General features: G+C 46.6%; 1 protein-coding gene across 5 annotated transcripts in view; it reads right to left on the bottom strand.

Moving 5' to 3' along the window:
* ASPH (aspartate beta-hydroxylase) overlaps positions 1–26,144 on the bottom strand; it is a 128,547-nt gene that overhangs the window by 6,824 nt on the left and 95,579 nt on the right. For all 5 annotated transcript variants that reach the window (XM_029069886.1, XM_029069883.1, XM_029069887.2 and 2 more), the window contains 7 exons: positions 25,566–25,652; positions 23,594–23,744; positions 18,815–18,951; positions 16,216–16,314; positions 12,747–12,836; positions 8,091–8,228; positions 1,664–1,799 (listed from right to left, as the gene is read on the bottom strand). In XM_029069886.1, the coding sequence (XP_028925719.1) occupies positions 1,664–1,799; positions 8,091–8,228; positions 12,747–12,836; positions 16,216–16,314; positions 18,815–18,951; positions 23,594–23,744; positions 25,566–25,652 (838 nt within the window). The remainder of the gene's footprint in view (positions 1–1,663; positions 1,800–8,090; positions 8,229–12,746; positions 12,837–16,215; positions 16,315–18,814; positions 18,952–23,593; positions 23,745–25,565; positions 25,653–26,144) is intronic.

Genomic DNA, 26,144 nt, shown 5'->3' with positions numbered 1-26,144 from the left:
GTGGGAGGTTCTGGGGTCTCAGACCTGCAGAAAACCAGCTCCTTGGTCTTCATCTCCCCCCACCTGCCAGGAGGGCAGCTGTGTGCAGGCTAAAGTGCCAGAGGAGATAGAGCACTGGGTAAGAGACTGGGTTAGCCAAGCCAGTAAATCTCCCTATGACCCAATAACCATGGAGCGGGGGAGACATGACCCTTTGGCCTCACGTCTCTTGGACTAAAAGCCGGAAATGGGGAATCGGTCCATCACTCATTGGTATTTACTGAGCATTTGCTGTGTGCACAGCACTGTAGTAAGTGCTTCGGAAAGTACAATGTAACAGAGTTGGGAAGAACTAGAGGATCAGTCAGGGTGGCAGAAAGGCTAAGCCGTGAAAGGCCACGATGTGGGCGTCAGCTGGAGGTTACATGTGTTTTGGAAAGAGAGTGTCGGGGTCCCAACCTCCTTGAGGGTGGGGAGTGGGGGTTGGGGGGCGACTGTGACGGGTTGCAGACCGGGGGAAGGCCTCGATCTGGGGTCAGCCATCTGGACTTTTCTGGCCTCCTGACCTCCACCCTGAGCCCCGACTCTGCTACGGCCCGGCTCACCTCAGCCAATTTTCTTCACCTCACAGTCTCTTTCCTCATCTGTCAAGGGAGAAAAATATCATCTGCTTCTCCTTCTTTGACAGGGGCTTTGTGAGGATGAAATGAGATGGGCAACGTCGAGGGGCTTTAGTAATTTTGAGATACAAGGACCTAAAACGGGTTCTGCACGCAGCCCGCTGACAAAACATGTAAATACGCATTTACTGCACAACATCCCCCGGGAGCCATTGATGAAACTGGTCCAGGACATTCCTGGAGAAGCAAATCCCGGGTTAGCAGTTAGGAACTGTTCATGTTAAAATCGGGGGGGGGGGGGGGGGGGGGAGTCAGGAAATGTTTTCTGCCAAAAGAGACAGTGCAGTCTATTTGGAAGAACATGGCACTGGAAGCCAGGAGGCCTGGGTCCTAGCTCCAGCACTGCTGCACTCCAGCACTTTCGGCGGGTCACTTACCCCCTCTGGGTCTGTTTCCTCAACTGTAAAATGAGGCTGAGAAGCATCGTGGCCTAGCGGATAGAGCACAGGCCTGGGAATCAGAGGGACCTGGGTTCTAATCCTGGCCCCGCCATTTGTCTGCTCTGTGAACCTTCTGCAAGTCATTTAACTTCTCTGTGCCTCAGTTCCCTCATCTGTAAAATGGGGATTAAGATGGTGAGGCTCATGTGGGACATGGACCGTGTCCATCCTGATTAGCTTGTATCTACCCGTGTGCTTAGTACAGTGCCTGACACATAAGCATTTTTAAGTACCATAAAAAAATAGTTCAGATGTCTGCTGTTCTACCTCCTAGTGTCCAATCTGATAACCTCATTGCTACTCCAGCATGTAGTCCAATGCTTTGACTATGGGGTATGTGCTTAATCAATACTTTATTAATATTACGCATCATATTTATCCCACGCAAGCCAACTAGTGAACAACTCTCTTTTCCCCAGGTTAGTACCTGTCCTCTTCTCTCCCTCCAAGGATTCCAACTCTAAGTCTCCCTCCAGCTCCAATGGAGTCATGAGGGCAGGGGTGAGAAGGACGGGGGAGTGGGAAGGTGGGGGGTGGAAAAACTGAGAGAGGGGGCAGGCTTACCTTGCTGCCATAAAGTGAACTGGCTCCAGTCTCCCTTTTCTCGCAGATTCTCATCTTCGGGCAAGAAGAGGCCTCGGGTCTTATCCATGACGGCCAGACCTTCATCACGGATCAGCCTCCAATTCCTCTCCAGCGCCTGGAGGGAAAACGACAGTTACTGCCCAGCCCTGTAACACTGTCTTGCGAACTGTGTTTGCTTCCCCTAAGACTTGTAGCCCGGGCAGGTGAAGCACCCGTCCTGTCCTTCCTGGGATCCAGTCACCTAGGTATCGTAAATATTTCTAAATTCCTTTACGTGTCTGCCCAGGGTATCTTTTCCCATCCCAAGCGTTCAAGAGAACTGAATCTGTGCATGTTACACTGGCACGTTGCCATTAAGGGCATCTAACTGGGACCTATCTCGCTGCCTTCAGGGGGGACACTTATCTGAGAAAGACCCAAGATGCTCATCCCCTTTCTGGTCTCCCCCTTTAAGCTCCTTGTGGACAGAGACCATGTCTACGAACTCTGTCGCTTTGTACTTTCCCAAGCACTAAGTACAATGCTGCGCACACAGTAAGCGCTCAAAAAATACCACTGATTGACTCTGAAGTTCCTGTGGAGTGGTCAAGCCATTCTGTTGACCGTGGCTGCCTCGATAGGCCCATTAGAACTCTGTCCGTTTTCACTTTTGGGGTCTCTTTAGGCATTCAGGCTACCGACTCATTGCTGTGGTCCCGATGGAGCCTGTTCTTTGACCCCTCTCGGGCTGCTGATATTCAGCTGGGAATTGAAGACCGCTTTATCTGCTCTCAAATCCTCAATGGGCTCGAACAAGACTGAGCTTTGTCCCTGGTACTTTCCGAGTGTAGAATCTTTAAACAATTCTATTAAGCCAACGACATTTACACCAGTATCTACTTCAACTGGCTTATGTTAGTGGATCTGTGGGATTGACTCGGAGCTGTGAAGCCGACCCGCGGAGAACTGCGGGTGGAAATGGTGCTCGTTGAGCTCCCCCTGGGGGGAATGCATGAGGCCAAACACTTGCCTGAGGAAATACAATGGAAGCAGGAGACACAATTACCCAAGAGGAAATGACCTTGCAAGGGAGGGTGTCCAGGCGTCTGGCTAAAGAAGAGCTTCCTTCGTGAACAGAGGCCCTTTCTCAGCCCCTGCTCTGAAAAAGACCCCTCCATTTGCTTACCTGGGACACTGCTCACAACCGGGGCAGATTTCCAGGAGAAAGACAAGAGAGAAGGATGAAGAGAGTGGAGCCTCCCTCCCCCTCAGGAGCCAAGCAGGGGATAACACAGGGTGGGGGGTCGGGGAGGCCTCAAGACATCGGTGGGCCAATGGGTGGGGGCCGGGCGGTGGCTTGAGCAGAGAAACAACAGTCCTCGGCCTCTGCCTATGAAGGCCAGAGAGCACATGCTCAGTGAAAATTAGGACCCTTCATTTGTGCTTGATGGAACATGCTGTTTCCGCCCCGGGGATGACAACAGCTGTTGTGCGCGTGAATTCCCAAGATTGGGAAACAGTGTGAATTTTCTCTTTTGGGGGTGGCAAATCAGAGAAGTTTTGGTGTGTTTATGGTGGGGGCTGGGGAAAGGAGGAATAGTTATCCTTAGTTTCCTGCCCAGAGTGGTCACCAAACACAGGAATAGTCACAGGAACAATATACTTGTCTTCCTGCAGGGCATCTATTTATCTCTCCATTATATTTCTCAGCTGCCCAAGGTTGGTGGAAAGGTGTTGATATGCAAATCTCCAGTGCAGAAAGCTGGAGACAGCAGAGTGTGCACCGTTTGAGGGCTCGCCTGAGAGAGTCCTTCCCTGGCACGTAATAATAATAACGGAATTTATTAAGTGCTTACTATATGCCAAGCACTGTACCAAGTGCTGGAGTAGATACAAGATAACCAGGTCTCATATGGGGCTCACAGTCTAAGTAGGAGGGAGAACAAGCCCCATTTTGTAGATAAAGGAAACGAAGTACAGAGAAGTGAAGTGACTTGCCTAGGGTCACAGAGCAGGTAAGTGGCAGAGCCGGGATCAGAACCCAAGTCCTCCGACTCCCAGACCCGTGCTCTTTCCACTAGGCCATGCTGCTTTCTCTTCACAAGCTCCTAAGAATGAGCTGGCTGGGCCAAGATCCTAAAGGGGTGAAGGCCACTAAACTGCTGGCTTAGTTTACAGATCACATTTAATCTGGCTTGACAGATGGTTTGGAAATTGGTTTTCCTGCTTGGCCTTCGCTCCTCTGTTTCGAGAACTTCCAACCCAGCAAACAATGGGTGGTGCCATAACCCACCATCACCATGCCCGGGCCCCATAAAGAAGGCCCTTCCCCCTGGCACAAATTCTCGATGGAAACCCCAGACCGCCCCAGAGTTAATCCTTCCCAGGTACAAGGGTTAATGAATGAAAAAGCCCATCGCTAAAGACAAATATTCATGATGGTATTCCCCTGTGCTCAGCACTGTGCTAAGCCTTGAGGTGAGAAGCAGCATGCATAAAGCTCTTTTATGCTTTAGAAAAAGCAAGGGCTTGGGAGTCAGAGGTTGTGGGTTCTAATCCTGGCTCTGCCACTTATCGGTTGTGTGACTTTGGGCAAGTCACAACAACTCTGTGCCTCAGTTCCCTCATCTGTAAAATGAGGATTAAGACTGTGAGCCCCACGTGGGACAACCTTGTATCCCCCCCACGTGGGACAACCTGATTACCTTGTAACCCCCCCAGTGCTTAGAACAGTGCTTGGCACATAATAAGCGCTTAACAAATACCATCATCATTAGCATTATTAGATACAATATAACTAAATAATATAGAAGCAACATGGCCTAATGGAAAGAACACTGGCCTGGGAGTCCGAGGACCTGGGGTCTAATCCCAGCTCTTGTAATTGCTTACTGTGACCTTGGGCAGGTCACTTAACTTCTCTGCGCCTTAGTTCCTCAACTGTAAAATGGGGATGAAATACCTGTTCTCTCTCCTACTTATATTATGAGCCCCATGCGTGACAGAAACTGTGTCCAACCTAATTAACTTGAACCTTCCCCAGTGCTTAGAACAGTGTTTGACATAGTAAGCGTTTAATACCTTGAAAAACAAACTGAAAATTGAAGTCAAGCTCTTTGCTGATCACCAGAAAACTCCAGTGATCTGTTCCTTTTCTACAGTGAGTCACTCATCTTCTTTATCTATCATTTAATTCTGCCACTAAAGCTGCCCCCTTTTCTCCTCCAAGAGGACTATGCTGATTAAGCCCTCTTTTCCCCTAAACCCTCTCTCATCTACGTCACCTATACACTTGGATCAGTAACCATTAAGTGCTTATGTCCTTCTCTGTAATTTAATGTCTGTCTCCCCCTCAGGAATGTAAGATCTTTGAGGAGAGGGAATGTTTCTTCCAACTCTGTTTTTCCCTCCCAAGCACATAGTACAGTGCTCTGCACACAATAAGCTCTCAATAAATACCCACTGATTGACCTATGGATTTTTGGCTCCCCCTTGAGCCATTCCACCTGAGGAACCAAGGCCACAAAGCCACTGGGCTCCTCCCCACCCTGGGAGCCATCTTTGAGCCACTTGTGGCATCCAGAGCCAGGTGACTTGGCTAGTCTCTCACTCCAGGTGAGAGCACTCATACACAGCGGATTTCTTAATTAATAAGAGCCACATTGTGGGAGCCAAATGACAGCCCGAGAGCTATTTTAATCAATCATTCCTGTTCACTGTGCTACCCAGTTGGCAAAGTATTCCTGGGATCCTTTCCAAATGTAATAAAACTCCAATTTGAGGAAAGGGCAAGATGATCTGCAATGCTATTTGTTTACATCAGAACAGATGTTTGGAAATGAAAAAAAATCATAAGCGTTTCCTCCTGCTGGTTTTTTTTTGAGTGTGTGTGTGTGTGTGTGTCTGGGACGTCTGCAAGAGCTTAGGTTTGGGTGAATACCAACAGGAGGAATTTTTGAATTGCAGCTCTCTGTTCTCAAGCGGTGACTGTGGTGGGCCAGGGTTGGAGTGAGAAATGGTTTCTACAGATGTCTTAGCATCTGCATCAGCCATAGTGCTGGAGGGACAGTCAGCTACTCTCTTCAGATAGGGAAATATGGACCTCAAAGGAATGGTGGATTTTTCCTGGTAAGAAAAAAATCCCTTCTGTTGACAACCCAGCAAAGACCTTAATCTGTTTCAGTTTCCATTTCTATGATAAACATTCTCTAAGCGCTTTCAGCTTTCATATTTTTGGCCAGGGAGACAACTTCCATATTTTCATGAAAATGAGGACTAAAAAGAAAACACTCTTTGAATTTTCTTCCTTCTTATCTCATTTTTTGGTCACTTAACTCCACTCATCACAGAGATTTCAGCAGGAAAGGGCAACAGGGAGGCTATACAGCTCTTCAGAGAGTGAGAATTTAACCTTCAGAAATAAATTTGAGGTGTTTTCCTTAACACAGACCCATGACTTCAAGGAAAAAAAACTGTCTTTTCAGGTCACTGGAATATGCAACAAGGATGATTCTAGCAGTTATCTGCCCAAGAACATTTCACCTGCAGGAGTTGCTAACAGAACACAATCACAGCAGTAATTTTAAAATGTTGACCCTGATGTGATGACATTCGAACCTGGGAGGTCTCATCTCTAAGATTCCAAAACCTGGGGACTATTATGCAGGCGGGTATATGAGTAATTTACCTCAGTCACCTCATCTGTAAAATGGGGATTAACTGTGAGTCTCACGTGGGGCAACCTGATTACCCTGTATCTACCCCAGCGCTTAGAACAGTGCCCTGCACATAATAAGCGCTTAACAAATACCAACATTATTATTAATTTGAAAATAAGAGAAACCCTGCTCAATAGACTCTAGACTATAAGCTTGTTATGGGCAGGGAAAATGTCACTAATTCTGTTGTAGCTCCCAAGTGCTTAGTACAGTGCTCAGCACATATTAAGTGCTCCATAAATACTGTTGACCGATTGACAGATTGAACAATTTCTTCTGAAGAATTGTCCCCAGGAGTGGCTGCCTCCCAGTCGCGGCACGCCAATCTGGTGATTGTGGTTCTCGGCAAGTGGACGATTTGGAACGATAATGCTTTAATAATAATAATGTTGGTATTTGTTAAGCGCTTACTATGTGCAGAACACTGTTCTAAGTGCTGAGGTAGATACAGGGTAATCAGGCTGTCCCACGTGAGGCTCACAGCTAATCCCCATTTTACAGATGAGGTAACTGAGGCACAGAGAAGTTAAGTGACTTGTCCACAGTCACACAGCTGACAAGTGGCAGAGCCGGGATTCGAACCCACGACCTCTGACTCCCAAGCCCGGGTTCTTTCCACTGAGCCATGCTGTAGAGAGAGGCTTTAAACACACAAGAAGGTGTAGTCCATTAAAACTCCTCAATAGGGCTGCCTGTTCCAGTCAAACCCATTTATGCGGAACTGGACTTCAAACACACGCTGATCCGAGCTGTGAAACTCAACATCAGAGTGCGCACAGCCAGCGAGGCACCACCTCCCCTTCCTTCTAACGAAGCCAGACCCCATTCCACAGCCCCGGGTGAGATCAAGATCGTTTCCGGGGAGAAGTTAAGGGAAGAAAGGATTCAGAATTGGGGGCCAGGACAGAGATGCTTAGAACGGCACTTGGAACATTTCCTTGAGCATATGGGGGTAGGAGTTGCCCTGGGCTGTGGGGGCTGGGTTCTTGAATTTTGGAAAACTCACGCTGGGGTGTGCCGGGGCTGACATCGCGGCCAGCCACCCCACGACAGGCATGTGCGATTGGATGAACGTCCCCTGATTTCCCAATGGCACTTCAGCGTGGCTCAGTGGAAAGAGCACGGGCTTGGGAGTCAGAGGTCATGGGTTCTAATCCCGGCTCCACCACCTGTCAGCTGTGTGACTGTGGGCAAGTCACTTAACTTCTCTGTGCCTCAGTTCCCTCATCTGTAAAATGGGGATGAAGACTGTGAGCCTGACATGGGACAACCTGATTATCCTGTATCTACCCCAGTGCTTAGAACAGTGCTCTGCACATAGTAAGCACTTAAATACCAACTTCAGCTCCGACCAGCGATGCCCTGGGTCTCTGGACTATGAGCTTGTTGTGGGCAGGGAATGTGTCTGTTTACTGTTGTACTGTATTCTCCCAATCGTTTAGTACAGTGCTTTGCACATGGTAAGTGCTCAATAAATAGGACTGACTGAATCGGCCGGGAAATGGCCAGTTGGCTTTCGACAGAGCTCCAAGCTGGATCGGGACAGGGAGCGTCCGACAACCACGTGGGTCCAGCCACGATTTCCAAACGACAAGGGCCGATTCCGCAGGGCCCCCTCCCCACCCTCACGGTGGAGCCCCAGCAGGACAGCGGATCAGCTAGTCATGGGACAGCAGGCCTGAGTGTGGGCCGGGCTCTCATCTTCTCACCTTCACTAATTCGGTGTAGCCGGTTTCCTTCGCAGTCCACCAGGGCTGGGCTTTCAGCCCATTAACGTTGTAGAGGGAACGCTGCCAAACGGATGCAAAATGGCCTCTCTTGTGCCCGAGCTCATACCATTTGTGAGCCTGAGAGGTGAAAGAAGGAGTGACATTAGACATATTGGTAAAATTGGGTCTGAATAAAGGCGCTCCCTCCCCAGCCCAACCTCTCTGGTAGCAGACAGGAATGACATTCCAGTGAGGCAGTGATGATCAACAGTCTTTTGTGATAACATCCAACGGTCCACAGCACTGACTAAGAACCCCCTGGGGCAGGAGTGCTGGACAAAACTCCTGGGAGAGAACAGTTTTAGCATGACCCTTGTTCCCTGCTCTCGAGGAGTTTACAATCCAACGGGATAAAATGATGCTGAGGATTTTCGTTGCAACTTTCATTAAAATTCTTCTTTGCCCACAGCACCATTTTTAATTTAGAGTTTGGAATTCTGGTGGCCCAAGCCATTTTGTAAGAAGACCCTAAGGGACAAGAACATAAGTAAGACTGTCACTAGGCTCAAACTTAGTCCCCTCCTGTAGACTGTAAGCTCCCTGCTGGCAGAGACTGCATCAATCCACTCCTACTGTACTTTCTCAAGAGCTATGAGCTTGCTGTGGGTAGGGAACATATCTAAAAACTATGTATTGTACTCTCCCAAGTGCTTTGTACAGTACTCTGCACACAGTAAGTGCTCAATAAATAGTCTGGACACAGTCCCTGTCCCACAGGGGACTCACATTCTAAGTAGGAGGGAGTTGGATTTAATTCCCATTTTACAGATGAGCTAGCTAGAGCATGGTGAAGTTAAGTCACTTGCCCAAGTTTGCACAGCAACTCATTTGTAAAATAAGGATTAAGACTGTGAGCCCCATGTGGGACCTGGATTCTGTCCAACCTGAATAGCTTTTATCTACTCCAGCGCTTAGTACAGTGCCTGGCACCTAGTAAGCATTTAACAAATACTACCAAAAAAAAAAGTGGGAGCCAGGAGTAGAACCCAGGTCCTCCGATTCCCAGGCCCATGCTCTTTCCACTAGGCCATACTACTTCCCTGTGTCAAGTGTTGTTCTAAACAGGGCTAGATATGAATTAATCACATATGACACACACCCCTGTCCCTAATAATAATAATAGTGGTATTTGTTAAGTGCTTTCTATGTGACAGGCACTGTACTAAGCACTGGGATGGATACAAGCAAATTGGGTTGGGCACAGTTCCTGTCCCACTTGGGGCTCACAGTCTCAATCCCCATTTTATGGATGAGGTAACTGAGGCACATAGGACTCTCAGGCTAAGTAGGAGGGAGTCAGTAGTCAAGGACAGACAAATAAGATGTACTACTATCAAGATTGGAGTGGCTCTTCTCCCTTCATGCAATCATATTTATTGAGCATGTACCTTGTGCAGAGCACCGTACTAAGTGCTTGGTTATACTGATCGCCCATATCAAAATTTTCAGTTTCCACAACTTTCGACAGAAGGGGAAGTACAATATAACAAAAAAACGGACCCATTCCCTGCTCAATTGTGAACAGAAGCTTCACGGTGAATGAGAAATCATGGAGGAAAAAGAGAAAACAGCACCGGGTGCTGCAAACATGAAACCCACTGACAACAAGGGTCAACCTCTGAACTGCAATCTTGCTGTGGGTAGGGATTTTGTCAGTTAATTTTTGTATTGTACTCTCCCACACATTTAATATAGTGCTCTGCACACAGTAATTGCCCAATAAATACAACTGACTGACTGGCAACCTTTTTGTTTGTACACTGGGGGGGGGGGGGTGGAGGGGGAGGGAGTTCCCACATTGGCTTTTTCAGTCACACACTCCCTCATATGCACTAGTATTACTGGTAGTATAGTAGAGCATATAGAATATGTAGAGTGCAATAGTAACTATATAATAGCAATAGCATTCATTGACCCTCCACACACTGTCCTAAACGCTTGACTTCACAAGAACTGAACTACTGAATTGAAAACTTGGTTGCTAAAACATTTCCTTTCTGCATTCATATGCAAAGCTGCTACCTTCAGGTGGCCACGGTCAAGGGTGCATGCAGTATTGTCTAGGCACAGGTAGTCACGGGCAAGGTGATACCAATCGTCCACATCAACATTTTCAGTTTCCCGTAACTTCATTTTGACAGAAGGGGCAACATTTCGTGACTTGGAGGTAGCTGTAACATGATACAAAATGCTTTCAAGCTGATTAGCCTTTTCATGACAGCTGCGTGAAAAGAAGGCCTCTCCATATGTTTCTTTTGAAGGGGGCTTTCTCCATATGGTCTTTAAGTGACCCCTTTTTATCTCCTTCTCAGGAAGGGGAGGGGAGGAAGAGAATCTCTCTCTCCAAAGCTGCCTCATTTGCCTCCAAAAAGCCTTCCAGTAATTACCAATATCCCACTTTGCTCTTCCCAAATCAGAGTCTGCTTTTACCTTGTCCGTCTGTACGACCCCACATTTTAAACACTGGCCCTTTTCCCTCACACTGGCCCTTTTCCCTCTTTAAGGTTGAAATTCGCTAAATCCAGGAGGGTCCATGAGGACTACTGAGCCGAAGTGCGAGAGCCCTTCCAAGCATGAGAACTCTAGCAGAGCTCCCCCTTTAGACTGTAAGCTCCTTGAGGGCAGGGAACATGTCTACTGAAACCGTTGATTTCTATTCTCCCAAGCGCTTAGTACAGTGCTCTGCCCACAGTAAGTACTTAATAAATACCATTGATTGATTAATTCGTTCATTTAGCAGGGTGCTGGTTCCCAGGATCGGGGCCTCCAAAAGGAATGAGATGTCCCTTTTCTGTAGGAGCACACCACTGCTGAAAAACTAATCAAATATAAAACAAAGGGCAAACTCCGTGGGGTTAGAGCAATGCATTGTAATCACTCCTGAAAGATTTCTTTTGCAGCAGGCAATCCATATTCAGATGTAAAAGTGCCTTCCTTACAAATCAGGAGATTATTGAGGGGAAGGACCTTAATTGTCTTTCATCTAAAGGGAAAACAATTGTAGTCTCCAGCCTTTGAGATTTAATCGCCTGAAGTAATGCTGCTTCCCTTCCCCCCTCATCCCCAAATTGCTTTTGTCTAGTTGAGACTTTAAGACGTTCTGCCTGCTCGTGGTAGAGTAACCCCGTTGTTCATGTTTATCAAAAAATGACTCTACAGGAACTAAAAACAATCAAGAATTCATTTGAAGGGACGTGATCTGTGTGCCCTCAAGAAGATGGAATTGCAATTTGGAAGTTTTAAAGAAAATGTATAGGGAACTTGGATAAAACATCCTTTGACTGCAAGAGCCTTTGGAATACAGACAACTGAAATGGATTGTGTAGTAATTACATCTGGGGCGATTTATTGATCAGGGAGGATACTATAACTCCTGCGCAGATGTTATCCAAGGCCACAGTTGGGTGTCCATCACATAATAATAATAATAATAACAACAATAGTATTTGTTTATAGGGCTTCCTATTTGCTTATGCTAAGCACTGGGGTAGATATAAGATGAGTATAATAATTGTAGTATTTGTTAAATGCTTACTACGTAACCAGCACTGTACTAAGGCCTGTGGTATCTACAGGATAATCAGGTCAGGCACAGTCCCTGTTCCGAATGGGACTCACAGTCTAAGTAGGAGGGAGAACTGGTACTGAATCCCTACTTTACAGATCAGGAAATTGAAGCACAGAGGAGTAAAATGACTTGTCCAAGGATACAAGCAGCGTGGCTTAGTGGATAGAGCACAGGCATGGGAGTCAGAAGGACCTGGGCTCTAATCCCCCCTTCTAGTCTGTGAGCCCATTGTTGGGTAGGGATTGTCTCTATCTGTTGCCGAATTGTACTTTCCAAGCGCTTAGTACAGTGCTCTGCACACAGTAAGCGTTCAATAAATACAATTGAATGAATGAATAATCCCAGCTCCACTAAATGTCTGCTGTGTGACCTTGGACAAGTCACTTCACTTCTCTGCGTCTCATTTACCTCATCTGTAAAAAATGGGGATAAGAGTGTGACCCCCATGTGGGACAGGGACTATGTCCAACCTGATTAACTTTTATCTACCCCAGCACTTTGGTACAGAGTAAGCACTTAACAAGTACCATTATTATTAATTAATAATAAGTGGTGGAGCAGGGATTAGAAGCTAAGTCAACTGAGTCCCTGTCCCGGGCTCTTATCACTAGGCCTCGGGGGCAGTGGTGGGCCAGGAAGGGATATAGGGGAGAAGATGGGGCTGCAGCTGCAATGAATAGTGGAGGCCGGGCTGGGGGGGGTGGTTCCGCTCTTCTCAACACTGGGCCCACACAGCCAGAGTCAGGCAAGAGGAGAGCCTCACCCTAAGCTGTCCAGTGGTCACCACCTCCGGCCTATGGGTTATTTCTTTATCTGGAGCCCAGTCTGGCCCACCCTGGTTTACCTCCCACTTCGGTTCTGACTGAAAATGCTCCTAAAATGGTCATCAGCTTAAACTACCATCTAAGGCAAGGGGAGCCGGGGCCTTCACGCTTTGGCACATTCATCTGTAAACGTCTTCTTCCAGTGACTTTCTCTGCGTTCTTAGGCTGGGACCCGAAACCAGAAGAGATCCCTGGGACTCTCACCTCTTTGTTGCCGACTCTCTGCATGGCGTCACCCAGATGGAAATAAAAACGGCCATCGTCAGTGCCAGGGTCACCGGACTCTAGGCCCTCCTGGTGAAAGGATGAAACGAGAGGTACTGTTAGGTCAGAAATGCTAGTTCAGAGGCTGCTGTGGGAGAGCGGAGGGGAGGGGAAAGGCAAGGGGAAGGGAGAGGGGAGAGGAGGAGAGGAGGAGAGGAGACGGTGCCTGCCATCCTCAGCCTTCAATTCCGACCCATCCCAGGCCTGCGGGGGTTGGGAGAGGCTCTCGCTGTGGCCACCACCCGCGACTTCCTCCGATTTTAGGACGTGGGGATGCTTTGGTTGTGTCTGGACTCTGGATGACCTGGATGGTGCCTGCATCCTGAGGCCCCACTGGTCCCCTTTACCTACCACCTGACCTGCTGGACTCTGAACTGTGTTTGCTTGTGTGGTTTTTTTTAAATGGCATTTGTTAAGCGCTTATTCTGTGCCAGCACTGTTCTAAGCACTGGGTGTAGATACAAGCTAGTCCCACATAGGGCTCCCAGTCTAAGTAGGAGGGACTCTTAACTTCAATACAGAGAAGTTAAGTGACTTGCTCAAGGTCACACAGTAGGCAAGCATATTAGAACCCAGGTCCTCCGAATCCCTGGATGTACTCTTTCCACTAGGTCACGCTGCTAACAAATACTATTACTACTACTAACGTATATTATTTAATTGGGCTGATAAACTTCTTGTGTCTCAAAAGGCATAGGTGGAAGAAGAGAAGAAGAGAGGAAGCAGGGTGGCCTAGTGAAAAGAACACAGACCCGAAGGCAGAGGCCATGCGAGACTGCAGAGAAGGAGCGAGGTCCGGCCTGGAGATGTTGATTTAAGGAATCATCTGAATAGAGATGGGAGTGGAAGCCATGGAGTGAATTAGTTCTCCCAGCGAGTGAGTGTAGAGGGAGTCTAGAAGGGGACCCAGAACTGAGCCTCGAGGGACTCCCTCACTTAGAGGGTGGGAAGCAGAAGGAGAAGCTCAACAAAGAGACTGAAAAGGAGAGTACCACTGCCTGGGTGCAGGAAGGGGCGGAGGGAAGCAGAAGAGGCACTGGAAAATGAGAAGGATGGGATTGTAAGCAGCAGTCCCAAACATAGTAAGGAACTGGCCTGGGAACCGTGAGGGCCCTGGACTCTAACTAGGCTTCAAGAACACTCTGCATGTTCGAATCTGAACGTTTGAGTAATGGTCTACAGCTTTATAGCTTAATACATACACAAAAAAGCTCACAACTCACAAAACACACTCATCTTTTTCTAGATTTCTTCACTTCCCTCCCCACATGGAGTTATACCAAACCTAGGTATAGCTTCTTTGCTCTCATAGTGGGTAAGAACTCCTCTGCTCTCAAAGTCTGCTCTGCTCCTCAAGTCTCACCCCATTGGTCCATGACCCGGCCTCAAGCTTTTCCTCACTGATACCCACCCCTGCCTCGAGTCTTTCCTCATTGGCCCGTGATCCCGCCTCGAGGCTTTTCTTATTTTTTTCCTTGTCAAGCACTGTTCTAGGCACTGGAGTAGATACACATTAATCAGGCTGGATTAATCACGGGGCTCACAGTCGAAGGAGAACAGGCAATGATGATGGTGTTTGTTAGGAGCTTACTATGTGCCAAGCACTGTTCGCTGGGGTAGATACAAGATCATCGGGTTGTCCCACGTGGGGCTCATAGTCTTCAGCCCCATTTTACAGATGAGGGAACTGAGGCCCAGAGAAGTGAAGTGATTTGCCCAAGATCACCCAGCAGACAAGTGGCAGAGCCGGGATTAGAACCCATGACCTCTGACTCCCAACCTCAGGCTCTTTCCACTAAGCCACGCTGCTTCTCATGGGTAATGAATCCCCATTTTGCTCATGAGGAAACAGACACAGAGAAGTGAAGTGACTTGCCCAAGGTCACACAGCAGCCAAGTGGCAGAGCTGGGATTAGAACCCAGGTCCCAGGCCCGTGCTTTATCCACTAGGCCAAGCTGCTTATCTTTTCATCCCCCTGCCATAAGTCTTTTCCCACTGGCTCATGACCCTCGCTTTAGCTTCTCCTCATTGGTCCAAGTTTCTGCCTCAAGTCTTCCCGCAACAGTCATTTCCTCACTGGTTAGCCCACTGAGGTGCCGCCATACGAAGCCAGCTAAACCCGCTCCCTCTTCTCCCCTGCTGAGTATCCCCAGTGTGGTGGCATGCTGCCAGTCGGGAAACATCCTACTGCTAAATGGGACAGTTTGGGAATCACTGATCTAAACGAATCTGATACCTCCACTTTTAATTCCATTTCTTTGGTAAGCTCTTCAGTCCAAACCAGTTGGGTAATGCTAAGCGCCACCGGAGCCCCGTAAAAAGAGCTCCAGAGCAGGAAGAAATGAGCTGACGACCCCTCCAAGTCCGGCCACTGATGCCTGTGAGTTAATGATAATTACTATGTGCCAAGCACTGTTCTAAAAGTTGGGGTAGATACAAGGTAATCAAGTTGTCCCATGTGGGGCTCACAGTCTCAATCACCATCTTACAGATGAGATAACTGAAGCAGAGACAAGTTAAGTGACTTGCCCAAGGTCACAAGTTCCCATACGCACGCTAATGCTTCCCTTCTCTCCACCTCAGAGGGTCTGGGAGAAATCACCATGTGACGAACAAAATATTTTTTCATTTAAATCATTTAAAGCACCAGCTACCTCGGGTCATGAATTCATCCGACTTAATTCAATTCCATTTCAAAGACCTCTAGTTATCTTATATTTGCTTCTTTCTAGGAAAATCATGATTTCACGGTATTTAACTCACTGACAGAACACTTTAATTTAAAAAAAAAAACCCTGATCACTATTTGTTCACTTTTTAAACCTCTGCTTAATTTTTCAAGATCAATACATACTGCCAATTCGCTAGATTTTTAATGCTAATTTGGATAAGCATGAATGCATCTTGCCTTAAATCACTCCTCACTAGCCCAATGTGTCACCCCCAGAAACGACGTCCACAGCTCCTCTGCAGAGATGGGCCCAGGGCTCAGGACATCTGAATGGGTGGGCGAGCCCGGATATGGGGAAGCATATGGGGAAGCATATGGGGAAGCAGTGTGGCTCAGTGGAAAGAGCCTGGGCTTTGGAGTCAGAGGTCATGGGTTCGACTCCCGGCTCTGCCACTTGTCAGCTGTGTGACTGTGGGCGAGTCACTTAACTTCTCTGTGCCTCAGTTACCTCATCTGTAAAATGGGGATTAACTGTGAGCCTCACGTGGGACAAGCTGATTACCCTGTATCTACCCCAGCACTTAGAACGGTGCTCTGCACACAGTAAGCGCTTAACAAATACCCACATTATTATTATTATATGGGGTTCCAACTGTGGAGAGCAAAAGTCAGTCCATCCACAAGACCCAAGTAGAGAAGCTCACGGAAGGGAGAACAAGCAGAACAGTGACGGGTACCTTCAGGTAAGGAATGCTTTCGGCGATCTTGTTCTCTGCCTTCAGGATGAAGCCATAATGCACTTTGGCAAAGCCGTCATTAGGAGTCAAGCTCAAAACCTAGTGCCAAGAGAAAGAAGTACTTCAGTTAGGGTGCTGAAATGTCCCCAGTTTCCTAAAGAGTAACGTTCCTGATATATGGTTAAACTGGTGGATTATGACCTTATAGCTCAAAACCAACAAAATGACCTCACAGCCCTCCAACACTTTTCCCCTGAGTGTCACGAGGCCTTCACACATCTGGGCACTATGAGAAACATGACTAGGGCAGACTGATTAGTTAGCTACCAAAACCAGCATTAGCATTTGTGCCAACGGGGTGTCTGGCTTGAAGGGGAATTCCAAATGTTAAACATGGAACTAAATTGGCTTCTTTTGACAATAGAAGAACCAGACTTGAACCATCGCCATCAACCTGACAAAAACTCCTAGATCTGCCACTGCAATTCAATGACTTTTGGAGATGATTTTGCTCCCACGCCTAGATGTGCTGTAGAGCAGGGTAGAGTGAGGCAACCAGGAGATACTGGATAGGGAAATCTTTCATTTCAGCTGCACTACTATATTTATTTTGCTACATGCATTAGTCGGGGCACTTAGAGATGAATGAAGCCTCTTATTAATGAACCCCTGGAATTGGCCAGGAAAGGCACCAATCACTGGCAACTAATGAGTAAATTGGGTCCTTCCACTTATCGGGAAGATCCTGCTCACCCCCCTCCTGGCCACAGAGGGAGAGAAGACCCCCTTTTCCTCCTCCCATTTCTGCCAGGGTATTTTCATGTCCGGCTGGAGGAGTGGATGAAGAACCACTCAGAGGGGCTTGTGGAAAAGCTGAACAATCGGTTGGGGAGAGAACAGTCGGTGCTCAGTCAGTATGATTGACTGCAGGATGGTCTGTGAAACCCACGAGGGCAGTGTCACCAACTAGAAGCACTGCACCCATGCACAAGGGGAGACTGATTTCCCCTTTGGTTCTGCCCATGACAGTGCCCGAAGCCATGAAAAGCATGCCGATGCCACCTAGAAGTAGCCTCGGGGAGACCACGCTCTGCACACAGTAAGCGCTCAATAAATACGACCGGAAGAATTACCTGCGCTGGATGGGACTTAAAACAGAAGGCCCAACACATCAGAAATTAAACGCCTGGGAAAGTTGGGAATGGCCTTCTCTATTTTATGAAAACTTCAGATGCAACGAAGGGAGAAAAAATGCAGACTCTCCAACTTTTTGTTCTCGGCTTTGGAATCAGAGAGAAATGAGCTTCTTTCCAGATACAGTCACCAACCCCCTTTCCAGGCAAGCTTCGGTCCCGGGAAAGCGAAAGGGCAAAACCAACACCTTCTACGTCAAACGCCACTTTCCCGATCTCAGTTCTACCAATGGTTGAGAGAGATGCTTGAAAGGTGCTTTGTAGTGAACATAATTTGGCGGCATTATCTGTAACCAACTGGGAAAATCCACGTCGGACTTCGTTTCCCATCTAATCTCTCCAACAACACACAATGGATGGTTTCCTCCTTCCAAATTCAACTGCACATTTATTGCAATGCGATCAAACTACATTCACTGCCCTGCCCATCGTCAGACCTGTAAACGGCTTTATCGGGAATATGGAATCTCACGGGTGGTTCACAATTACTTCCAACCTATGTGTTTCCAATATAAACTCTTAAAATTTCAGACCCATAAGAGATGACGGTCCTATTCTGTGCCCTTTCAGAAAACAAGAAGGCCATGGCGAGATAGACACGGGACAACAGAATGATCTGCGATGAGGCGTCAGCAGCCATTGCCCTGGTCAAGTTCGCTTTCTGGATGGGGAAGTGAGCGTGCAAAGATTTTTGTGCCAATGAAGTCTGCCGACTTTACAGAATCCCATTAGTTAGAGTGGAGCAGCTTTTGGGCCTAAAGAACACAGGTTATTAAATTCCAGACTGATAATGGCCTGAATAAATAGCTGGTGTTTCAGGGCATAAAAGGACATTTAGTAAATTGCTCCTTCCACTCCACCAAATGACACTCTTGAAGCCTGCCAGGGACAGCGTGCTTCTAAAATTGGAAGTTTACTCTTCTCTCCCTTGAAGGATCAGGCCTAAGGGAAAGCTCAACAAAGAGAACTTTTTCGCCCACTATGCACACTGGATTTTGAGCCCCCCAAAGGGACAGGGACCATGTCCATTTCTCAGCACTTAGAACAGCGCTCTGCACACGGTGAATGCTTAATACTATTACTAGTACAAGGCAGTCATTGAGGGCTCAACCCCATGAAGCTTTCTGCCATTCATTCTTCAATGCCATCATAATTATAATCCAATTGTACCTTTGTGTCAAGACACGACCACCTATCGGTATGGCATTTCTTTTTTTAAAAAAAACGGCAGCTGTTTAAATCACAGTCCAATGTCAGATGCTAGCTTATATGTTAAAGCAGCTTCTGATCATAAATACATGATAAAAATAAGATGAAAACTTTGAGGCAAAACGTACAGCGAGCCGATTGTAAATTAGACCCAAAGGCCAAATTGGGAGTAGCTTTTTGAAAGGACTGTTGCTCACCTCTTCATAGACTTTTTTAGCACTGTCATTATCGCCTACCAAAAGGTACCCCACTCCGAGGTCATTCTTGAAGGACGTGTCATTGGGAAACAGCTGAACCAGCCTCTGAAGAGTAAGGATGGACCGTCTCATGTGACCTGATTTGGCGGGGAGGGGAGAAAAACAAAACAAAGCATCCAAAATATATCAGCAATCACAACATGCATTCGAGATAAACATTTTTTGGATCAACAAGTTACATTTCTGGTTAAAGGCTGATGACTTGAAACGAAACAGGCAAGCGTTGCCAGTTGCTATGGGTGGAATCTTCAGAGGTTCCATCTCCAAGCTAAAATGCCGTACCTGCTACTGAAAAATATTAAAAACAATAATAATAATAATAATGTTGGTATTTGTTAAGTACTATGTGCAGAGCACTGTTCTAAGCGCTGGGGGAGATACAGGATAATCAGGTTGTCCCACGTGAGGCTCACAGTTAATCCCCATTTTACAGATGAGGTAACTGAGGTACAGAGAAGTGAAGAGACTTGCCCACAGTCACACAGCTGACAAGTGAAGCAGCGTGGCTCAGTGGAAAGAGCATGGGCTTTGGAGTCAGAGGTCATGGGTTCAAATCCTAGCTCGGCCATTTGTCAACTGTGTGACTTTGGGCAAGTCACTTAACTTCTCGGTGCCTAAATTACCTCATCTGCAAAATGAGGATTAAGATTGTGAGCCCCACGTGGGACAACCTGATTCCCTTGTGTCTACCCCAGTGCTTAGAACGGTGCTCGGCACATAATAAGTGCTTTAACAAATACCAACATTATTATTATTATTATCATTAAGTGGCAGAGCCGGATGTCGAACCCACGACCTCTGACTCCGAAGCCCAGGCTCTTTCCACTGAGCCACGCTGCTTCCCTGTAATTACTATATCACTACTATTAATTATTATATTACTAATATAATGATATTAGTATAGAAGCAGCACAGTCTAGTGGATAGAGCACAGATTTGGGAGTCAGAAGGACCCGGGTTCCTGATCCCGGCTCTGCCGCTTGCTGGCTGTGTGACCTTGGGGAGGTCACTTGACTCTTCTGTGCTTCATTTTACCTCTTTTATAAAATGGTCTCACGGAGGATATGTCTTGTATCTACCCCAGTGCTTAGTACGAGGCCTGGCACATGGTAAATGCTTAACAGATACCCTAAAAAATACTCTAAAAAGCCCCGTCTCCACAACACACCTCAACAAGGGACCATCGTTAACTACTGCCTTGGGTTTGTCATGTTTTGTGTTCTCATACACCATGTGTATCATCCAGTACTGTGGCGCCCTCTGGTGGACAATTCTGGGCACTGCACGGCAAAGGCCACACTGCCTCCACCCAAAGTAAAACTCCTGACTTGAGGATTCCTTTGGTTCCTTAAATAATAATAATAATGATGTTGGCATTTGTTAAGCGCTTACTAGGTGCAGAGCACTGTTCTAAGCGCCGGGGTAGATACAGGGTCATCAGGTTGTCCCACATGAGGCTCACAGTCTTCATCCCCCTTTTACAGACGAGGTCACTGAGGCACAGAGAAGTGAAGTGACTTGGCCACAGTCACGCAGCTGACAGGTGGGCATGTTGGTATTTGTTAAGCGCTTACTAGGTGCAGAGCACTGTTCTAAGCGCTGGGGTAGACACAGGGTAACCAGGTTGTCCCATATGAGGCTCGCAGTCTTCATCCCCATTTTCAGACGAGGTAACTGAGGCACAGGGAAGTTAAGTGACTTGTCCACAGTCACACAGCTGACAAGTGGCAGAGCCGGGATTCGAACTCCTGACCTCTGACTCCCAAGCCCGTGCTCTTTCCACCGAGCCACGCTGCCTCCTTAAATCTGGAAGTAACTACCCTCTAGGTGGTGATGGAACATACTTGGGGGATGTTTTATTTTGGTCACAACAGTGAATATTTATGGCATGTATTAAGTGCTTCTTATCACTCTGGACACAGTCCCTGGTCCACATGGGCCTATCTTCTCCCAATTTTAAAATCGAGAAAATGGAGACCCAGCTGAGTCCAATGACCTCCCCAGGGTCACCCAGCAGGCTACTAGCAGCGCGGGGACTAGGACTCTGCCTTTTGACTCCTGGTTCTTTCCACTAGGCCACACTGCCTGCCAATTAGTTATCAGGTTGGTGGAGGATGATTCGTGTGCCAGCAGGAAGAGGCTGGAGAAGGCAGGCAGCAAGGCCTAGGGGAAAATTCATGGGATTGGGAGGCAAGAGACCTGGGTTCTAGTTCTGAGTCTGACACTGTCCTGCTGGGTGATTCTCAACAAGTCACTTACCCTCTGAAAGTAGCAAAAACAGATATCCACCGCTCCCTAGCTCTTAGACTGCTAACCCTAGAGAAGCAGCGTGGCTCAGTGGAAAGAGCCCGGGCTTGGGAGTCAGAGGTCATGGGTTCGAATCCCCGCTCTGCCGCTTGCCAGCTGTCTGACTGTGGGCAAGTCACTTCACTTCTCTGGGCCTCAGTGACCTCGTCTTTAAAATGGGGATTAAGACCGTGAGCCCCACGTGGGACGACCTGATCGACTTGTATCCCCCCAGCGCTTAGAACAGTGCTTTGCAGATAGTAAGCGCTTAACAAATACCACCATTAACCCTATGTGGGACAGGGACTGTGCCTGATCTCATCACCTTACTTAGACACATAGTAAGCCCGCAATACCTATCACCACCCTATCAGGGATTGGGAAGGATGCCTTTGCGGTGTGGGTGTTAGTGCCTGGTCTTGGGGGGGCAGGCGACGGGAAAGGAAGTGCGGGGGGCGAAGAGTGCTTGTGACACTACACTGGAAAAGAATCGGTTCCATTTGACAATAGATCGGTTGCAGCGTTCTCAATGAGAGAGGGGAATCATAGAGGATTTAAAGATCACAAGTCTGGGGAAAAGGGAGGACAGTGGATCTGTTGACAGTTTCGAAGCCAAGGAACGGCCATGGTTTAGTCAAATGGCCAGTGAACTCGATTTTGGAAATGTCAGGTAGGTGGTGAGGGGGTCCACCAGTCCTCTTTTTCTAGAATTCAAGTCGGTCATGAAGAGTGTTGCCCTCCCTCACCAGAAGTCTTTCAGATCCTCCAAAACAAGTAACCTTTGCTTCTTCACCTACATTGCTTAAGCTTTCCTCCTGGGATTTACCCAAGTGCCTCTGAAAACTCATGTTATTTTTCTAGCAATTGGATCTACCCCAGAATCTGCTTCTAACCCAGTGCTCTGGCACATGGGAAGCACTTAGTAACTACCATTAAGAGGATGAGGCTGGTAATGATGACGAAGGCTTTCTTTGCCTGCCTGCCTGCCTCCCCTCTGTGTCTTGTGCCACACCTTGCTGAGTCTGCTCTCAAGTCTGTCACCTGGGTGCCAGGCAGAAGAGCCAATAAATTTTGGATCCAAGACTGACGCTGGCATGATAGTTTGTTTTGCTCCTATGGGTGGTCTTGGTCCACCAATTCCCCACTCTCTGAATACAACTCTCCCAACACCGTCTAGGAGTTGGTAAGCCAGACCATACCATTTTCTGACTTGCTTTTTGAGTATATTATTCATGTATTTGTTAAGCATTTACCCTCTGTCAGACACTGTTCTAAGCACTGGAGTAGATACAAGTTAATCAGATGGGGTACAGTCCCTGTCCCACATGGGGGACTATACCGTGGAAGACAGAATCGAAGGTCTTGCTATCAGGAAGACAGAGTTCATCTGCCTCTCCTCCTTGATCTACCAGGCCTGTGTTTCCACTGTTCAACTAGATAAGATAATCTGTACCCGCTAAACATTCGACCCCACCTTCTCAGCCCCATGGCACTTAGGTAAATAGTCTCACCCTCTGCCATTTCCCCGATCTGTTATTTATTAAGATCCATAAATACAGCTCTAAGACTGTAAGCTTCTAATGGAGAGGGACCATATCTACCCCCTTTATTGTACTAGTACAGTGGCTAATAGTAAGCGCTTAACAAATGACATTCAAAAATTGTACTGTATTTTCCTGAGAGTTTAGTACAGTCCTCTGCACACAGTAGGCATTCAATAAATAACATTGATTAACTTGTTCTTTATGAAATCGGGTTGACCCTTGCCCAGGATACTGTTCTGTTTAAGGAGCTTATAATGTGGTTTTCTGAAGATTTTTTTTCCCCCGTTTTTCAAAGTACAGAAGTTAAGCTTTTCAGCTGTAATAATAATGTTGGTATTTGTTAAGCGCTTACTATGTGAAGAGGACTGTTCTAAGCGCTGAGGTAGATACAGGGTAACCAGATTGTCACATGTGAGGCTCACAGTCTTAATCCCCATTTTACAGATGATTGAGGCACAGAGAAGTTAAGTGATTTGCCCACAGTCACACAGCTGACAAGTGGCAGAGCCGGGATTCAAACCCGTGACCTCTGACTCCCAAGCTCGTGCTCGTTCCACTGAGCCACGCTGTAGAAACTGTGGTTTCTATAGTGCTGCCTGGAAAATATCCTATACTTTCTCCTCGCAACTCCTCTGGTATCGATGACCGGGCAGCCACACTAAGAAATGGTCACACAGTTTGCTCCAAGTGACAATCAATGGAGCTCTCTTACTGAGAGCTTATTGTGTGCAGAGTGCTGTACTAAGTGCTTGTCGAGGCTGGGAAAGACAAATCCTAGGCATCCAATTCAGGTCTCTCACATGCTCCGCCAGTAATGACTATCTGAGTGCGGTTGAGCAACAGAGCTCCTTCAGCCCCTGCCTCCCCTCTCGAGTGAGCCTCAGTTTACCTAAAAACTGCTGCCGGTCAGACAGGCGCTTCAGACTCAGCTTGACCAGGTCTGTGGGGACATTGGGCAGGTTGGGCACTTCCCCGTACGTCTCAATGGCTCTCTTCAAGATTTCGTTGCTCCTTTTCTTCTCAGCTAAATCATCTTCACACTAGAGGAACCCCAAAAGAGCGTCAAATAATTGTATTTATGGAGTGCTTATTGTGTGCAGAGCACTGTATTAAGTACTTAGGAGAGTACAATATGACAGAGTTGGTAGACATAGTCCCTGCCCACAATGAGCTTACAGTCTAGATGAGGAGATAGGAATTAATATAGATAAGTTAAATTATAAATAATGAATACTTAATAATGAGTATAAATAAGTTAAATTTAAGTGTCGCTAGAGGAACCCCAAAAGAGCTTTACTTCCATTGCATTAATTTTTTCAGAGAGAAAAATCTGCCTAAGGATGAATGCTATGCATTCTTGTTAGCTGGGAGATTGTCATCAGAACTCTGCTTAACTAGAAATTGGTTTTAGCTGAATCGGTTGTTCATCATGCCCCAACTCAGGAAAAAGAAGTTGCGGGGGAGCAGCATGTCGCAAAGGAAGTGCATAAATCATATTTTCTGACCAAGTTCGACACCAATAGTTTCAGGTGCTTCAAAGATGGTTTCAAAAGCAAGAAAATATTCACGATTCTTTCAAGTAGATTTACTACTATCTTCTGGATATTTGGGATATCCAACTGGATATTAGGGGATACTTATTACAAAGAAACAAATTTGGTATAATATTAGAATGATTTTCTTATTAGCATGCCAGCAAATTTTAACAGCTGTTTCGTGTAATATTACAAAATGACTGCTAAAACTCGCTGGCATGCTAATAAGAAAATCATTCTAAAAGCCTCAGAAAATGATAAAGAAATACAGGCAATAGTAATGAAGATACAATATTAATCTTATCCTTTCCTGCAAATCCAGTTTGCGATTAGCTTTTCCACTCTAGTTTTCTTCCTGAACATTTAGTTTTACAACCGTCTATGTATTGAAATGGCTTTTTCAATCCCACCGTTAAAATTCAATTTGGCACACATTGAACATTTCTGCCTTATGCCACATTACCACTCACATTAATAACAACTCTTAGCAGAAAGAATTAGAGACTGATGACTGAGGGCCGTATTTTCATACCCATTCAGTGAAGACATTACAAAAAACAAAGGGTTGTAATTGAAAGTACACTTAGACATTGATATGCCAGACAATGTCACAATCGTTTCAATTCGACAGTCAAAATGGCACAGTACATTTGTCGTAATTTCATTAGCCTTTTGAATTGTTTTGGTCATCAAAAACACTACCCTTACAGAGTTGTTTCTCAGCCAATTACTCTCAGCAGGACTCACATTCGACAAAGATGGGAGGCCACAGACCTGTTTCCCTCTGAACTGTTACAGTAACCATAACCACAGGCAAACCTAACATGATGCAGTCTTCTAAGACACTGTAATCAATAAAATATTAACATCTTTGATGCTAATCCAGGATACTCGATTTAGGTCTGGGTATATGGGACACAGCCTGAGAAAGGAACAAAGAGAGGGAAAAGTCAGGGGAGGAGGGGGCGAAGGGCAGGAAAAGAATTTGGTTTGGAGCAAACACTGTTAAGATAACAAATGTAAAGACGCTTATGAAGTCTATAGTTATTATGCAGCAAGTTGCAGAAGGCAAACCAAATAGGAGGTACCTTCTGACAGAGAAAAGTTAGTCTACAGTAACCTTTATCGACAGCCTCATCATTAGAAGAGGCATTTTCACCACAATTGACTTGTGAACTTTTCCAGCACCAAGATAACTTTCCCCACATCATTTGGAGAATGGGTCAGGGTTGTCGAGCTCCTTCAAGGGTTCAAGAGCAAACTTTTGAGTAAGCCCCTGAGCAAGATGCGCCGACAAAGACCGCGACAGAGAAGGTTCCTGGGTACCTGGGCTTTCCCGTATCTCGCTCGCGGGCTCTGAGGGTATTTCCGCACCAGCTCTTCATAGGACGCCACAGCTTCCTCCACTTTTCCCTGACAGGAAGGGATATTCCCATTAACAACTGTAAATTCCCAGTGATTCCACATGTGAATTGTTTAAACACTGTGAAGGTGTTCATCACCCAAGGTTCACTACGGGATTACTTTCCCTTGTGTGGTTTTACCGGCCATTGCTCAGTTTGGCACAGAGATCTTCCCTGCGTATTTGAACCCATAAATAAAACAGCTTAATTTGTTTCCCTGGATTTAAAAAAGCCAGTGAAGTCTTGTCTTACAACTGAGGCTGGGAAAATGAATCCTTGCTCACCCAGATCGAATAACAGGTGCAATCTAAAGGACTTCAATTTATCCAAGAGGAAAATACCTGTAATGTAATAATTAATTTAACAAAATGGCTAACGCCCAAATGGAATGGAACAATTGAACAGAGGGGATTTACTGGTGGGCACTGAGATGAAAGGAATGAAAATGTAGTAGAGTGTTAGATTCTGGTCAGGCATTCATGGAGAACTGTGCCCTCCCCTC

This window comes from Ornithorhynchus anatinus, chromosome 7 (assembly GCF_004115215.2).
Source record: "Ornithorhynchus anatinus isolate Pmale09 chromosome 7, mOrnAna1.pri.v4, whole genome shotgun sequence".
NCBI lineage: Eukaryota > Metazoa > Chordata > Mammalia > Monotremata > Ornithorhynchidae > Ornithorhynchus > Ornithorhynchus anatinus.
Note: the sequence above shows the minus strand (reverse complement) of the source record. Positions and strands in the feature narration are given on the sequence as shown.